This window comes from Engraulis encrasicolus, chromosome 2 (assembly GCF_034702125.1).
Source record: "Engraulis encrasicolus isolate BLACKSEA-1 chromosome 2, IST_EnEncr_1.0, whole genome shotgun sequence".
NCBI lineage: Eukaryota > Metazoa > Chordata > Actinopteri > Clupeiformes > Engraulidae > Engraulis > Engraulis encrasicolus.
Window position 1 is genome coordinate 57,113,857 of NC_085858.1, and position 17,500 is coordinate 57,131,356.

General features: G+C 48.7%; 2 protein-coding genes across 2 annotated transcripts in view; both read left to right on the top strand.

The window, feature by feature from the left end:
* si:ch211-180a12.2 (uncharacterized) overlaps positions 1–6 on the top strand; it is a 36,907-nt gene extending 36,901 nt beyond the window's left edge. Inside the window, exon 18 of the mRNA XM_063192669.1 lies at positions 1–6. This exon is cut by the window's left edge and continues 318 nt beyond it. The gene's annotated coding sequence lies outside the window, so the exon portion shown is untranslated.
* Positions 7–8,439: 8,433 nt separating this feature from the next.
* The window catches only part of si:ch211-136m16.8 (cilia- and flagella-associated protein 251), an 11,416-nt gene continuing 2,355 nt past the window's right edge, over positions 8,440–17,500 (top strand). The window contains exons 1-4 of the mRNA XM_063218803.1: positions 8,440–9,027; positions 9,493–10,389; positions 11,781–12,051; positions 17,012–17,097. Coding sequence (XP_063074873.1) covers positions 8,440–9,027; positions 9,493–10,389; positions 11,781–12,051; positions 17,012–17,097 — 1,842 coding nt within the window. The remainder of the gene's footprint in view (positions 9,028–9,492; positions 10,390–11,780; positions 12,052–17,011; positions 17,098–17,500) is intronic.

Consider the following 17,500-nt stretch of genomic DNA (forward strand, 5'->3'; position numbering starts at 1 on the left):
CTTTAATTTCTTGAAAAAAATGGATATAGCATTTTGGAGAAGAGCTCTTCAGATCTGATGTCTATGGAGAAGAAAGAGTACTACTGATCGCCAAGGGACTTGCCACTCCTGAGATGCATAACACCCTTACGGGGTACCTCTCCTGCCCCTCCTGTCGCCGCATGGGGCATGGGGAGTCAAAAAATCATTACTGGGCTTGAAATAAGTGGTGTTACGATGCCAATCCAAACGGAACTTCTCCTTTGCACTACAAATCCACCACGACGCGCCTTGTTCCTCAAACAGAAATGATATTCCACAGACAACTCCAAGCACCCCCAAAACACCCAGACATCCCCACACACCCCCAAAACACCCAGACGTCCCCACACAGCCCCAGAGACATCCCCAAAACACCCAGACGTCCCCAAAACACCCAGACGTCCCCACACAGCCCCAAAACACCCAGACGTCCCCACACAGCCCCAAAACACCCCCAAAACACCCAGACGTCCCCACACATCCCCAAAACACCCAGACGTCCCCACACAGCCCCAAAACACCCCCAAAACACCCAGACATCCCCACACACCCCCAAAACACCCAGACGTCCCCACACAGCCCCAAAACACCCCCAAAACACCCAGACGTCCCCACACATCCCCAAAACACCCAGACGTCCCCAAAACACCCAGACGTCCCCACACAGCCCCAGAGACACCCCCAAAACACCCAGACATCCCCACACACCCCCAAAACACCCAGACGTCCCCACACAGCCCCAGAGACATCCCCAAAACACCCAGACGTCCCCAAAACACCCAGACGTCCCCACACAGCCCCAAAACACCCAGACGTCCCCAAAACACCCAGACGTCCTCACACAGCCCCAAAACACCCAGACGTCCCCACACGGCCCCAGAGACATCCCCAAACATACATGATATTCTACTCTACACTACAAATATGTCCAGACACCCATACACACCTCCAAGCACTCCCAAGCACCCACACACACCTCTTACCCCTTCAAAACACCCTCACACACCCCAAACAACTGCAGACATCGTGCACACACACACACATGCACGCACGCACACGCACACACACACACACACACACACACACACACACACACACACACACACACACACACACACACACACACACACACACACACACACCCCTAACCCCCCCAGACCTCTGGAGCAGTCGGCTGGTGGAGCAGTCCTTTCACTTGATCAATACTGCATCCTGCCTCCTGTTTCCTGTGCATATTTATTTTGTATTTCATGTAGTCTATATATATTTAAAAAGAAAAAGGACCTGAGTTTCGCCTCTAACTTTTGTAACTAACTCAACTTTGTATACTGTTTTTTTTCTCTTCATTTATACTAAAGCATATTGTCAAGAATAAAAATAGAAAATAAAAGTGCAAATAAAATGTGATTGTGTAAAACAAAATGCTAAAAGTTGACTTAACTGCTCGGTGTAAAAACCCACCCTTCTCTATCAATAAACAATAAGCCATTGAATGGCTTCCGCTGTGGCCTGTGAATGCCTCCTGCGACGTCTGTGTGTGTGTGTGTGTGTGTGTGTGTGTGTGTGTGTGTGTGTGTGTGTGTGTGTGTGTGTGTGTGTGTGTGTGTGTGTGTGTGTGTGTGTGTGTGTGTGTGTGTGTGTGTGTGTGTGTGTGTGTGTGTGAAGTTTTTTTTCGTCCTCGGCTTGGCGGGGCAGACCAATTTGGCAGCTCTTGATCAAACCACACAGTGAGTCAACAAGCAACGCTATTCAGACCGCAAGCAGCATGTCTGTGACACTAGTTTTGCATGACACATAGCTAGTAGCAGTATTGATGAAGTGCAAAGCAAGCTTATCAAAATACGTACACTTTCTTGGCGAGGTGACTCCCCTAGTGCTTTGGCGCAGCATCCGAATGGCAAAAGAAGCCCAGTAGTCAAGATTTACGCAACCAGGAAAGATAATTATGGAGCACGAAAGATAACTATGCCGCAGAGTTTGAATCGAAGGAAAACGGCTTGGAAAAGAACCTGACACACACATACGCCTGATTTATTGGATAAGTGAAAACATAGAGAGAGAACAACTCAACTCCATTCCACGCAGGTAAGGTCAGATCACGCATCTGTTTTCAGCGTGGCGACAGAAAGCGGCAGTGGCGTCTTATTCATAATCATCATCCGCCTACAGTGGACATGATGACAGACGTCATGCAGCCAGTTGGCTAAATATTACACACTACAGAACCACACAGCACAGCCTTCCTCTTTTAAAACCGGACACATCGACATCAGGAACTACGCTAAAACCAGAGAAGAACAAACACAGTTCTTGACGCGCACATAACGATGACTGCAAACTTGAAAACTTAACTTTGCGCACGTAAAAAAACAATAGCCAATCAGTCATTACGCGGCCAGCTGGGTTTAGCCTCTGCCACCCGTTGACTTGTAGTATCATTTACAGTAGATGGTAACGTGGATGTGTACACTTTTCAAACATTTCTGAAGCTGAAGGAGTGTGGAGAAGGAGGGAGTGAGGTCGGTACTATGGATCCAGAGGAGACCCCCTTCGCCCGGATGGGAAGAAGCTTTTGGGCTGCCTGGGTAAGCTTGGGATGTGATCATTTATGAAGTTATTGTGCTTTCAACTGGATATGCATTGATGTAGGCTATCCCATGAATTGTTGTAGGGCAACACTGTATAGTGTTTATACACAACAAAATATCAAACTGTTAAAGTACCTGATCAGAGTGATAAATGACAGACACTAATATAACCATCAGGGAAGCCGACAGGGGGGACAAAGGGGTCACTTGTCCGGGGCCCAGGGAGAGAGGAGGGCCCCCAGAATTGGATCCTCATCACATTGTATTGATTGGGTTTGGGGCCTTTTCATATGTCTTTGTTCTGGGCCCAGCCAAAGCTGTCAGTGACCCTGTATATGAGTGATTGTCATGTTATGCAGTTCATGCTATTACTTTTATGAAGTGATACCAGAGTATCTCTCTACTCTCTCTGGTGATACGCTGCCACTGTAAAAAAATATATATATTGTGTGCTTGTGGTGTCATCATAAGGTATCACCACTCATATCACTACCACAATCATCCTTAGACTGCGTATTAATATGCAACCTTGCCTCCTCCACTTGCGCTTGTCTCCTTGTCCCGCCTCCTGGCCCCTCCTCTGTGGAGAAAACGATAAAGTTTGCCAGCTGTCAGCCTAGCCACAACAACTTTTGGTGAATGTGAATGTTTTTCATTCACCATCCCAATTGCAAAAGAGAAAAAGACTCTACAATTGAGCTTTTGCAAGATATTGAAATATAATGCTGTTGTCAGTGATGTCATCATGACGAGAAGCAAGTGGAGGAGGCAAGTGGAGGAGGCAAGGTCGCAAGGTGGGGTTGCAGGTTAACCATTTTAAGAATATGTGCTATTATGACATCACGTTGGGGGTTCCGCAGGCTCATAGGAGTCTATGTAGAACCTTAGAATCCTGGGGGAGTTCCCCCAACGTGATGTCATACCTGCAACCCCACCTTTAACACGCACTCATAGTCATTTCTTCTTACAGGTTTAAATGCCCCTGTCAGACTCAGAGAGTGCGTCTTAATATGCGACCGTGCCTCCTCCACTTGCGCTTGTCTCCTCGTCCCGCCTCCTGGCCCCTCCTCCGTAGAGAAAACAATAAAGTTTCCCAGCTGTCAGCCTAGCCACAACAACTTTTGAGGGACTGTTTTTCATTCACCATCCCAATTGCAAAAGAGAAAAAGACTCTACAATTGAGCTTTTGCAAGATATTGAAATATAATGCTGTTGTCAGTGATGTCATCATGACGAGAAGCAAGTGGAGGAGGCAAGTGGAGGAGGCAAGGTCGCATATTAATACGCACTCAGATAGGCCTGCACTACAGTTCCTGGTATTGCTGCAGCATAGCCTGATAACAGCCACAGTGCTCTCACTAACTAGCTCTCTGTGGTTTTATTCTGTCAGTGTTTTACAGTTTCTCTGTCACATCACCACCTACACCACACTCACCAACTTCCCTCCACGTCTGACTCAGGCTCATAATAGTGTGTTAGATGTCTTTGTACTCTGCTCAGCTGTATACCTCTCTAACGAAGAGGTCAGTTACAAAACAAAGTATGCACCATAGTTGACTTTTGCATTTTATTATTGGAGATCAGAAGTACTATCATCTATGTATGATCTTTTTAAACCTATGCACCTATGTAAAATTCATTTTTGCAATGCAATGCAATGCAATGGAATGCCCAATACAAAAATGTTCCATGTTCCAGTATACGTCATTTTGTAATGGAGCTCTTTTTATTGTTGAGTAGCTGGCAGTCACAACCACCTCAAGGGTTTATTTTTAATATAGAGTTCTCTCTGGCCGTTTTTCAATGTCTAGTGTGCGTCCTTCAAAGTGTATCAGCCTTTGTAATCACGCTTAGTGATTGGATACTCTTTGGTGAACTCTGCAGAGTATCCAATCACTGGGCGTGACTAATTAAGCTGACACACTTCTAAGGCTCATACACTTGACATTGGGAAATAGCCTCTGTCATGCTCCCTCTCACCTACCCACAACTGCTTCCTCTCTCTCTCTCGCTCTCTCTCTCTCCCCTCACCCCCCATCTCTCTCTGTCTCTCTCTGTCTGTCTCTCTCCCCCTTCTCTCTCTCTCTCTCTCTGTCTCTCTCTGTCTCTGTCTGTCTGTCTCTCTCTCTCTCTCTCCCTCTCCCTCTCCCTCTCTCTCTCTGTCTATCTGTCTCTCTCTCTCTCTCTCTCTCTCTCTCTCTCTCTCCCTCCCTCCCCTTTCCTCTCCCTCTTCTCCCCCTCTTCTCTCTTTCTCAGGCCTACATCACCACCTCTGTGTCTAGACTGTTGAGGCCTGTTGAGCCTACAGTACCACCTGGCACCGCCGACATCCCCCCCGGCAACAAGGACCAGGATGTTACCACAGAGACGGGCGTTACCAAGGGCGATGAAGAGCATCCTGATACCTCCTCGTCCATCACAGTCGCACACCACGGTCACCTAGCAACATCACCACCGGAGAGATGCGAACTCATCGCTGGTTGCCACGGCAAAGACGTCAACGTTTACAGTGTTCAGTACTCTAAAGGCAGCGAAGGGGTGAGATGGCTGGAGGGCGATGCTCTGAAGACCAGGCAAGACCTCGGAGCTGAGGATGAAGATGATGCTGCTGGTGAAGAGAGGAGGAAGATGAAGACGAAGGTCCACCCCTGTAGTGATGATATGATGCTGAAGACAGAGGAAGACCTTGGAACTGAGGATGATGATGACGGAGAGAAGAGTAAGATAAAGATGAAGATGAAGATGTATCCCTGCACTGATGATATGGCACTTAAGACCAAGCAACACCTCGGAACTGATGATGATGCTGATGATGATGATGATGGAGAGAGGAGGAAGATGAAGACGATGACCCACCCCTGTAGTGACGACACGGGGCCGCGTGGGGACGCCATGCACATCACCTGCAGCCCTGAGGAGCATGTGACCAGAGACGAGGGCGCGGTTGCAGCACAGCGAGAGAGAGAGGACGCAGAGCTGCAGATCAGAGCGGCCGACCTCGTGATGGCGGTGATGAGTGAAGCCCGAGCTGCTGTGATTGCCCAGACTGAGGCAGGAAGTGAGGTCAGAGGTTCACAGGAAATGCACAATGCTGTCAGAAGTCCAGAATCCCCCAAACAGGAAGTGGAGATGATGGAGCAGGAAGTGGATGGTGGAGGAGATAAGGACGCAGCGCCACAGAGGCCCAGCGGCGGCCATGATGCAGGACAAACGGAATCAGAACTCAGAGTAGCGGGATCAGAACTCAGACTAGCAGGATCAGAACTTACACAAGCGGAATCAGAACTCAGACTAGCGGGATCAGAACTCAGTGCAACCATCTCTGAGCAACCGCCACCTGACCACCATGGCAACCTCACCAACAAGGAAGTACCTGTGCTTCATAAGCCACACCCCTCTGAACCGTCTGGCCGTGACCCGGAACCAGATACCACCATCCCCTGCGCCCAACACAGAGAGCAAATGCACACCTCAGCACAGACACACCAGGAAGCAGCTAGGGCACCTCTGGAAGAGGAAGAGAAAGAGGAAGAGAAAGAGGAAGAGAAAGATGAAGAGGAAGATGAAGATGAAGAGGGAGAGGGGCTGAGAGTGGATGGACAAGTGAACACTCAGGTAGCAGGTGAGGGTGGTGAACAGGTATCTGCGGTCAGCCTCACCTGTGCAGATCAAGAGAGCGGCAGGCCCAATCTGACGGACCAGCAGCGCACGACGAATGTAGATTTACCTGGCGGAACACAGACTGTGTGGTATGACGAGAAGGAAGAGGAGGAGGAGGAAGAGGAAAAGAAGGAAGAAGAGGAGGAGGAAGTCATTGGGGCGCCAGGAAGTAAAAAACATGAAGGTGGCGTGGACGGCAATGCTACAGTACTGAAAAGTGACGAGGGGGCAGTTCACGAAGAGGAGGAGGAAGAAGATGAGGAAGAAGATGAGGAAGAGGACGAGGGGGCAGGTCACGAAAAGGACACCACAGAAGCCGAACACCTGATTGAGGAAACACAGCAAGTGACAGAAGAAAAGGGTGTGATGATGACAACGACAGCACAGCAAGCACTACAGGAAGGTGACAGTGCAGAGGAGAGCGAAGATGAACATCATCTATTTGGAGACACACAAGTGTTGCGGAGAGGGGAAATAACAGGGCAGCAGCGGGGTCATGACCCTGATGACACAGAGGAGGAGGCGGCCAGTCACAGACACCTCTATGATGAGGAGGCACTAGTGGAAATGACTGGGCAAGGCGATGCAGGTGAGGAAGCGCAGGACTGCTGTGATGATGAGAGGGGCGAAGAGAAGAGGGAGGAGTTTGGGGGAATGGAAAGGGGTGAAGAGAAGAGGGAGGAATTTGGGGGAAGAGAGAGGGGTGAGGAGAAGAGGGAGGAGTTTGGGGGAAGAGAGAGGGGTGAAGAGAAGAGGGAGGAGTTTGGGGGAAGAGAGAGGGGTGAGGAGAGGAGGGAGGAGTTTGGGGGAAGAGAGAGGGGTGAGGAGAAGAGGGAGGAGTTTGGGGGAAGAGAGAGGGGTGAGGAGAAGAGCGAGGAGTTTGCGGGAAGGGAGATGGAGGGAAGAGGGAGTGCAGTGGAGATGCCTCCGGATGTTGCAATGAAGGAGCACGCGTATGAAACGAACACAGAAGAGGAAATGGCTGAGGATGAGGATAAGGATGATGTGTGTGTGAAGGTGAACGACAGCTCAGAGAGGGACTATGAGAGGGATGGAGAGATGGACAGAGACGGACGTGATGAGAACGAGAGAAGACCGGGGCCAGCAGAGGGCCAGCAGTGTTCTGAAACAACAACAATGGAATCTGTCATGGCAACAGCAGCAACAACAACAACACAAACATTCTCACAAACATTCTCAGGCGTGTTTACAGTGGACGCACCGACAGCTGGAGCACGCTGCACACAGCAGGAAGTTGGCGCAAACTCACAGGAAACAATGGCGTATGGTGTAAGTGAGATCACTGGCGTTGCCAAGGTTACCAAGGACCGCGCAGAAGAAGAGGAACAGAGATGGGGAAAAGCAGAAGCGGCACGTGCGGAGGGGAACGACGTGGAAGGGGAGCTGGGAAGAGCTGCTGAGTTTGACCACTCGATGCGTGGGGAGAGGAGAGAAATGGAGCTGGGGAGGGCGGCATTAGAACACTGGACACCTGGAGAAGAGACTGATGGGGAGCGGGAGAGGTCTGCGGAGGGAAGAGATGGGGAACGGGGAAGTGCTGCTGGGTTTGACCACTCGGGGCCTGGGGAGGGGAGAGATGGGGCGCTGCCTGTGATTGGCGATGGATGGGGATGGCCAAGAGCTGCGGTTGAGCACGTCAGGCCTGGGGAAGAGAAGGATGGGGAGCAGGGGAGGTCTTCGGAGGGGAGAGATGGGGAGCCGGGGAGAGCTGCTGGCTTTGACCACTGGGGGCCTGGGGAGGGGAGAGAAGGGTGGCCAATAGCTGTGGAGTTTGACCACTCGGGGCCTGGGGAGGGGAGGGCTGCTGGGTTTGACCCCTCGGGGCCTGGGCAGGGGAGGGATGGATGGCCAATAGCTGTGGAGTTTGACCACTCGGGGCCTGGGGAGGGGAGGGATGGATGGCCAAGAGCTGTGGTTGAGCACGTCAGGCCTGGGGAGGAGGAGAGAGGGATGGCCAAGAGCTGTGGCTGAGCACGTCAGGCCTGGGGAGGAGGAGTCAGAAGATGAAGGGGTCTCCATTGACCAGGAAGACTCAGAGGTGCTGGAACATGAGGGCCCTCAGGGGGGCGGGAGCGGGGTCAGGGGCGGGGGCGGGGGCAGGGGGTGGCACTCGAAATCAGACTCTGGCGAAGAGGGTGAGGAGGAGGAGATGGACTTCACAGAGGACCTCCTGCTCATGTCACCTGAGACTGATGCAGCCGGCGCGTCACCTGCACCTGACGACCTCCTCCTCACCTCACCTGATGCAGCTGTACCTGAGGACCTCCTGCTCACCTCACCTGCACCTGATGCTGCTGGCATGTCACTGGTCCTGGATGATGGAGTGATGATGGCAGAGGTGGAGTGCAGAGAGACAGGAGCGGAGTGGAGATCCATAGGAAGCGACCCCCCCGCTCCTCCAAACGCCTGTGGAAAGACTCACGTCATCCCCAGTGCTGATGCTGAATATGCGACTCAGTTCAGAGAGACGGACACTTCCAGGGGGCTGTCGACGCATCAAGAACCAGAACTAGCTTCACACATCCTGTCGACGCATCAAGAACCAGAACTAGCTTCACACATCTCAGATTCAGCAAGAGAACAAACTGCTCTGGTGACGCCTCATTCAGAGCCTGAATCTGAATCAAAACTCAGCGACCAAGAGGAAGCAGAGCATGGAGTGAAGAGCATCCAGCCATCTGATGAAGGGAGTGGATCGGGGAGTAGAAAGGTGACGTCCCAATCAGAGAGTGGAGAGGTGACATCCCAAACAGAGAGTAGAGAGGCAACGTCCCAAACCGCACTCGTAGCCTCTGAAGATGAAGATGCACTGATGGACGTCGAGCGAGAAATAACTACTGATGTGGTCACAGGTTCAGAACCTGCTGATGTATTGGAATCGGATGGGGAGCTCTTCACAACAGACGCTCATACACTGGAGTCAGAACTGCACATACTGAGTCCTCAGATGAGCTTACTGGACAAAAGTCCGGATGAACAAACAATAGCCCAAAGTGGACCCAAAGTCGAGACCACAGAAATGCTCAGGGATGAAGTAGAGAATAAACGTGAGTCACTGGATATGGACCCACACGCAGAGTCAGAGTTGGACAGGGAGGAAGAGCAGAAGGAGGAGGAGGAAGAGGAGGAGGAGGAAGAGGAGAAGGAGGAGGAGGAAGAGGAGGAGGAAGATGAAGGCGACAGAAGACCCACACAGCACCAGGAGGAGGAAGAGGAGGAAGAGGAGGAGGAGGAAGATGAAGGCGACAGAAGACCCACACAGCACCAGGAGGAGGAAGAGGAGGAGGAGGAAGAGGTGATGGACGAAGGAGGACAGGAGGAGGAAGAGGAGGAGGAAGGAGACAGAGTCCCAGCCACACAACAGCAGCAGGAGCAGGAGGAGGAGGAAGAAGAGGAGGAGGTGATGGACGAAGGAGGACAGGTGGAACAGCTGCCAACGCAAGAAGACAAGAAAACACCTGCTGTCACACCTCACACACATCCAGGCGCAATCATCACACACTCCAGACACGAACGTGAGGAGCCACAAGCTGACGAAACGGAAATCCTCAGAGAGGGCGATGTAGAGTCTGAACCAGAGGTGGATCCACAAGCGGACACAGAGTCTGAACCAGAGGTGGATACACAAGCGGACACCGAGTCTGAACCAGAGGTGGATACACAAGTGGACACCGAGTCGGAACGGACACGAGGGGAAGGAGACAGAAGACCCGCCACACAGGAGGAGGAGGAGGAGGAGGAAGAGGAGGACGATGATGAGGAGGAAGACACAGGAGACACCAACACTCATCAAACAATGACTGGAGAGTCCACCGACGTGGCTGATGTGGCAGAGGAGGAGGTGGAGGAAGAGGAGGAGAAAGATGGTGGCCTTTCAGGTGAGGAAGAGGAGAACGGAGACACAGGAGACAGTGACGCTCATCACGTCGTACCTATGAAGATGGAGACCGGAGAGTCCACTGACGTGGGTGACGAGGCCTCAAGGTCAGCGCTGAAGAGGAAGATGGACAGTGTTGTCAGAACAGAGGAAGAGGAGGATGAGACGGACATCACTAAGACACCGAAGAAGACGTCTGCAGCACAGGACTCCACACCACAAGTAAGTACTGCACACTTTCCACAAGAACACTTCACATACACTTTACACTTTACTTTAAACTGTACATACATTTAACATTGGAGCCAATTTTGGTTTCTTTCTCTNCACTTTATCCCATTTGGACAAGTGAATCACATTGAAGTACACACACTAGTCCTGCTGAGCGGCGCCCGGGGAGCAGTGTGGGCGTTAGGTGCCTTGCTCAAGGGCACTTCAGTCATGGTCCGGTCAGGCAATGAACCGGGAACTCTTGGGTTGCCAACGCAGTGCTCTAATCACTGAGCCACGACTGCCCCCATTATCCATACTCACATTATCTATACCATACAAGTGATTAACCATAAGGTGAAGTTGATAGATTTAAATAGAATACAACAGCATAGAGTAAAATGCATTTTACTGTCCCTGTACATGTGTAATATAAACTTTGTGCATGTAATGGGTGCAATGAGATAGTAGCATATCACTCACCAGAGCAACATGTGTGACACTAGTTCGTTTCATGTATGCAGTGTAGGTGGATAGAATACGGAATGGATAGAAACACTTTATTGGCATTTAAAGGTCAGTCAAAGAAAAGGCTGTGATTGCCAGCTAGCCTGGTGCGTCAGCCAGTAGATGAGATTTTAGAATAATTGTTCTATCAATAAAATAACATTGACAATGACAACATGACAATGAGGTAAAACAAGAGCAAGTTATTAGTTCAAGTACAAAGGATAAAGTAGAGTACATTATCAACTAACAGGAAAAAGAGACAAAGAAACAAATATATGTTGCAGAGCATTCAGAAATCTAGCATTTTTCTCATTATGTACGAACTTAAGAGAGTTGAGAAGGGAAGTCATTTCTAAAATAAAAATATTAAAGAGAGGCTGAATTTTCTGCCATTTTATTTTGTAGTGTGCAGGCCATGTTCATGTCACCATCTCTGTCTGCATGAATGCAATTTCGTTGTGTGCAGTCAGTGTGCACTTGTGTGCTGTGGAGTGTTGTGTCAGAATGACAATGGGGGTGCATCCCAATATGTGACCTTGCCTCCTCCACTTGCCTCCTCCACTTGCTTCCCGTCATGATGACATCACTGACAACAGCATTATATTTCAATATCTTGCAAAAGCTCAATTGTAAAGTTTTTTTTCTCATTTGCAATTGGGATGGTGAATGAAAAATAGTCCCTCAAAAGTTGTTGTGGTGAGGCTGACAGCTGGGAAACTTTATCGTTTTCTCCACGGAGGAGGGGCCAGGAGGCGGGACGAGGAGACAAGCACAAGTGGAGGAGGCAAGGACACATATTGGGATGCACCCTGGGAGTTGGAGTTTCCCAGGTGGGCTTCCACTTCACCTCACTAGTCCACCGTTTGCTTTGCATCCCTCTCTCCCACCACCAGGTGGAGCTGTTCCCTCTGGACGTCTCCATCCACAAGTCTCGCCTGTCCGTGAAGAACCGTCTGGCGCGCCCCCCTAGTGACCCCCGCGCCCTCCTCCACCTGCCCTCCCTGGAGCCCACTCCTCGGCCAACCGTGACCCCCGACCCCGAGGGAGCGGTGACCCCTGCAGACCGCGGAGAGCAGCAGTCCGGCCGGGGTCACCCGCACAAGAAGCCGCCCGCGTTTGGGGTGCCCATGCCAGGGGTCGGAGGGATGGGAGTCAAACTGCCAGGTGAGTCGTAGAGGGCAAGGAGAGAAAAATACACAGACACACACAACACATGATAGGGTACATATCAACAGACACACACAACACATGATAGGTACATATCAACACACACACACAACACATAATACGTATCGACAGTGGCACACACACATATCATAGGTACGTATCAACAGTGACACACACACACACACACACCACATCATAGGTACTGTACATATCAATAGTGGCACAGACATTTTGTGGGGCAGGTGCTGGAGGGGGAGGCGGGAGGTGGTGGGGGGCATGTGGAACTTCCGTTTGCCTTACTACGCCTGCATCAGGAGTGCCCATGGGAAGGGTGGGGGTGATGGGGGTCAAACTGCCAGGGGGGTCAGAGGGCAGGTTAGAAATGTACAATGAGTGCGTTGCAATATGCGACCTTGCCTCCTCCACTTGCGCTTGTCTCCTCGTCCCGCCTCCTGGCCCCTCCTCCGTGGAGAAAACGATAAAGTTTCCCAGCTGTCAGCCTAGCCACAACAACTTTTGAGGGACTGTTTTTCATTCACCATCCCAATTGCAAATGAGAAAAAGACTCTACAATTGAGCTTTTGCAAGATATTGAAATATAATGCTGTTGTCAGTGATGTCATCATGACATATTACAGTGCATTCCCCAGAGGTAGGAGCTTCCTAGTAGGCAACGAGAAGGCAGCTACCTCCCACTTGAAAGTGTTCCAACCAGCAAATCAAACAAAACTACAAACATGGAGGAACAAAAAAATACATATTCACTCCTCAAAGATGTCAGCAATGTAAACAACACCATGCGTTATTTTCATTTAGCCGCATTTCATCTTTGAAATACACGATGTCAATATAACTACACCTTAGAAAAGTTAACAGGCTGTTTTGCAACCGTTAACCTGTCCGAATCAGTGTTTAAATTGGCTTTTGGGAGGTGGGGGAGCCCTTCACTCGCGGTCAAAATAGCTTAAACATTAAAAAAAAAAAAAAACTTTAACATCGCACCATCAGGCAAATACATGTATTCTATGAAGTTATTGCCCATAATTAATATCATACATAAATCAATGTATTACTCATTTATGAGAAAAACAGCAAGGTACCCTCATTCCCTCTTCACTGTATTGGGTTGCTAAAATATAGGAACAGTTAGACCAGTATCACACCTGATGCATTTATGTAGCCTACTTTTTAATATTCTCTGTCAGTTGACAACAGTATGCTATTGGACTGTCAGTACAGGGGCAAAAACGTTTTAATTCCGACCACCATCACTCCACCATCAAGCTACAAAGGTGTAGACCTAAGACTATTAAGAACTCATATTATTTGATGTGAATAACAATTTGTTTTAAAAGATCATATGATTGATTTAAATTCTCCTATAATGCCATGGGTTTAGCATGCATTTATTAGCACGTTTTATGCCTAATAAGTAACAAAGTTAAAAGAATAAAAATGCATGCTTAGGCTATGCTGTTCTATTACAGTGCGTGAAAGTGTGCACTGTCACTTTAAATCAGGCGGAGTCTGCAGAGAAGCTTCTCACTTCTCAAGCTTTTCTTTACAGATTGCCCCTTTGGCTGACTATATGGGGCGTTCTTATTTCAGTAGTATAGTTAGTTCAGCTATCTCGCTCCGTGCATATGTTTTAATTACACTTCAGTCGCATTAAGTAGGCCTAAATGCTTTTTTGAAAAGCAATAACTTTGGCAAAAGGCGGCAATAGATTGGAACTTGCTGCAGCAATTCTAGCGCGAGAGAGACGGTGCACTGCTCTACACGCAACGCTAGGATGGACACGCAGGAATCCTTGTCATTTGCTTACTGTCTAAAAACTTTTAATAGCCTACGTTCCTGGCATGTTTAAGCCCACATAAAAGTAACCTGCAACCAAATGGCTACACATTCTGATAGAACAATGGACGGAAATCCCAAACTTGATGTTGATTTTCTCACATTAACAAACTGCTGTTAAAGTAGGCAGACACCACGCTATTCTGCATGACTGTTTGGTTAACTTTGCCTGAAAGCTAGCCGATATCAAATGAAATGACAGCTTACCTCCGTTTTGTAAAAGGCATTGTATCTAGCCTACTAACTTTGCACATTGAACATCAAAGCATGGAGGACAGGCTTGAAGTAGTGACATCCTCGAGTAGTTCTAGCTGTGAGAAAGAGCGCTCCGGACCGCTCAACTGTTGCAAAGTTGCAACGTTGCTACAAACTGAAATTGTGGTTGTGGTGTCTCGCAGCGCATGTGCAGAATGCAGATGCATAATAACTGAAATAATGCGGGAGTCCCTTAATTTTATTTTTTGTTGCTATCATTGGAAAACTTTCATAAAAATATGATATTTCAAGAAGAGGTGAAAATATATGAACTGTGAATACACTGAGGGTGGGGCAGCAGGAGCGCAGCTCCGTTTGGCTGTCCCTCCGAGGTGAGGAGGCGGAGCTGCGCTCCGGAGGGCTCCGCCCCAATTTAAACCCTGGTCCGAATCAACTTTATTTGCTCATAGAATGGTGATGTGCAACATAAACTATTCCTAATACTGTGCGCTGCCATTGCTATGATGACATCACGATTGTCAATGGGACGAAGACGGTTTGCTTCGCTTTTGCCCCAGCTCGCGACTTGAACATTCCGCTTCAACGGGCGTTCCAATGCATTTCATCAAGTAGGAGGTCAGAAACATCCCATCTCCCAACCCTGGGGAACGCACCATTACTTCCTGGTACGAGGAGAGAAGCAAGTGGAGGACGCAAGTGGAGGAGGCAAGGTCGCATATTGTAACGCACTCAATATGTGGCCCAGTGGGGCAATTGTACTTGCCTCACACTCGCTGCCACCCAGGCACGAGACACAGTCATATCAAAAAGCAACATAAAAAAAACACAACACATAAAGCATAAAACAGAATTGTTTTGTTATTCAAACCAGCACACACTAAACTGGACGACTGCATTACCACTTGACCTCCATTAGTGCTTTTACTGAGGACAGGAAAAGAAAAACACACAGACACACACAGACACAACACTTCATATCAATACAGCGATAAGTTTGTCTGAGACATAAGGCCACCTCCTGTTCGGTGGATTTACCATTACATTCGATTGGTCACAAATCGGACAACACCCACAGCATGATTAGGCATTAGGATTTTGCTGGTAATTTGTGGTTTTATGAGGCAAAACACATTGTACCACCCTCATAAAGGCTGAGTTGCATATCAGTGGGTTGTGTACTCTTGTATTCTGCCCTACAAAGCAAAAAGGCAGTAACTGCGCAGAGCTCAAAACTGAGTCAGTTGACTTTAAAATGATACTGCAATCCAGTATAAGTGTTTTTTGGGAGATTATTGGCATGTGAGTTTTGTCACTTTATATTACCACCTTTTTTGAAGATTAATCATTTTATTTAACTTTAGAATTTTACATATACGGCATTCAAGTCATAGTAACTCATTTTAAACAGCAATGCAGTTACTGCCTTTTTGCTTTGTAGGGCAGTATTGAGGAGCAGGGTCTACCTGGGGTCACCTGGACAAAAAGAAGCCGTCCCCGCTCGGGCTGCTCATGGTGGGTCATGGGGGGGTCATGGGGGGTCATGGGGGTCAAACTGCCCAATGGGTCAGAGGTCAAGAAAAGAAAAACACATTTGCACATGTTGGCAAAACACACAGCACACAAACATGTTTTGGTTGCACTTTACAAAGAACACACAACTAAATGGAAGAAAAACGGGAATATTCCTTTGAGTTGCCCATCACTATGCTTTTGGAAAGCTGTTGTGTACAACTGTTTGGTCAATGTCTTACTCACTATTTTAAACCCATTTTCAGCTGTTTGAATACGTAGATTTGTGCAATGTGTTGCAATCTGTTTAATGTCTGTCTGTGTTTATGTACATGTGTGTGCAATATGTTTGACCTGTCATATGATGTGTATTGTGAGTATGCTGCTAGACCACTTCATTATGGGGATCATTAAAGTAACTGTATTCTTGGGGTACTATGGCACCGTGTGCTAGTATGCCTTACCATATGGCCTCACTTCCCTGTGGGGAGCCGGGTTCGAATCCGCCTGGGTCATTTCCCAACCCCATACCCATCTCCTGGGTCATTTCCCAACCCCATACCCATATCCTGGGTTATTTCCCAGCCCCATACCCATCTCTCCTGGGTCATTTCCCAACCCCATACCCATCTCCTGGGTTATTTCCCAGCCCCATACCCATCTCTCCTGAGTCACTTCCCAACCCCATACCCATCTCCTGGGTCACTTCCCAGCCCCATACCCACCTCTCCTGGGTCATCTCCCAACCCCATACCCATCTCCTGGGTCATCTCCCAACCCCATACCCATCTCTCCTGGGTCACTTCCCAACCCCATACCCATCACCCTGAGGCGAGAGAGAGAGAGAGAGAGAGAGAGAGAGAGAGAGAGAGAGAGAGATGTAAAGAACTACTGTATGGGGAGCTGGGTTCGAATCTGCTCTGTGTCTAATGAAGGCACAAAGAGCCCAACAATGGTGCATGTTTTTACATGTCATGTTGTCATCCTCATAAGGGTAGGAGCTCTAGCTACTACTACTGCTCTTATTGTTGTATCGTGGTTTTCATTAGGGTTAGCAGCTGCTGGGTTTCTACTACTACTGTTAAAATGGTGTTCTTCACTGCATGGGTTAAGAGCTACTACTACTACTATCGTTATTATTTAAATGGCTACTGTATGTATCATCATGTTCTTCATTACAGGGCTAGGAGCCGCTGGGTTGATATTAGTATGTATTGGTGTTAAATTAGCTACTACATGTAGCCTATTTAAAGGGCTGATACAGCAGCCAGATGTGTCGTGTTGATATTAGTATGTATTGGTGTTAAATTAGCTACTACTAGTATTATTATTATTATTTAAATGGCTGATACAGTATGTATCGTGTTGTTCATTACAGGGCTTGGAGCCGCTGGGTTTCCGGTGCTCAGAAAAACCACCAGAGGAGCAAAAGAGGAAGAGAAGATCGAGAGCTCGCAGCCACAGGTACTAAATACACTCACACCAACACTCACACCAACACTGACTGTACTCTAGTGTTTCTCAACGGGGGCTCCACAGCCCCCTCAGGGGACATTGGGGAGCCCTAGGGGGCATTGAGAAGGCTACAGCTGAAGGTGTGTGTGTGTGTGTGGGGGGGGGTGCTTTGTTGCCCTTGGGGGGCATTAGTGTATTTTATTTTTTAATACTTAGGGGGGTGTTGGCAGCCTTATGATGAGGTCAAGGGGGTATTTATTGAAAGAAGGTTGTGAACCGCTGACTGTACTCTGTGTTGCATCTGAAGCAGGTTCACCTAGTGAGCCTTACAGAACATCACAACACTCTCACACCGCAGTGACAGCACAGTACAGTATGTGTTGCATCTGAAGTAACTTTAGCTAGCAAGCCA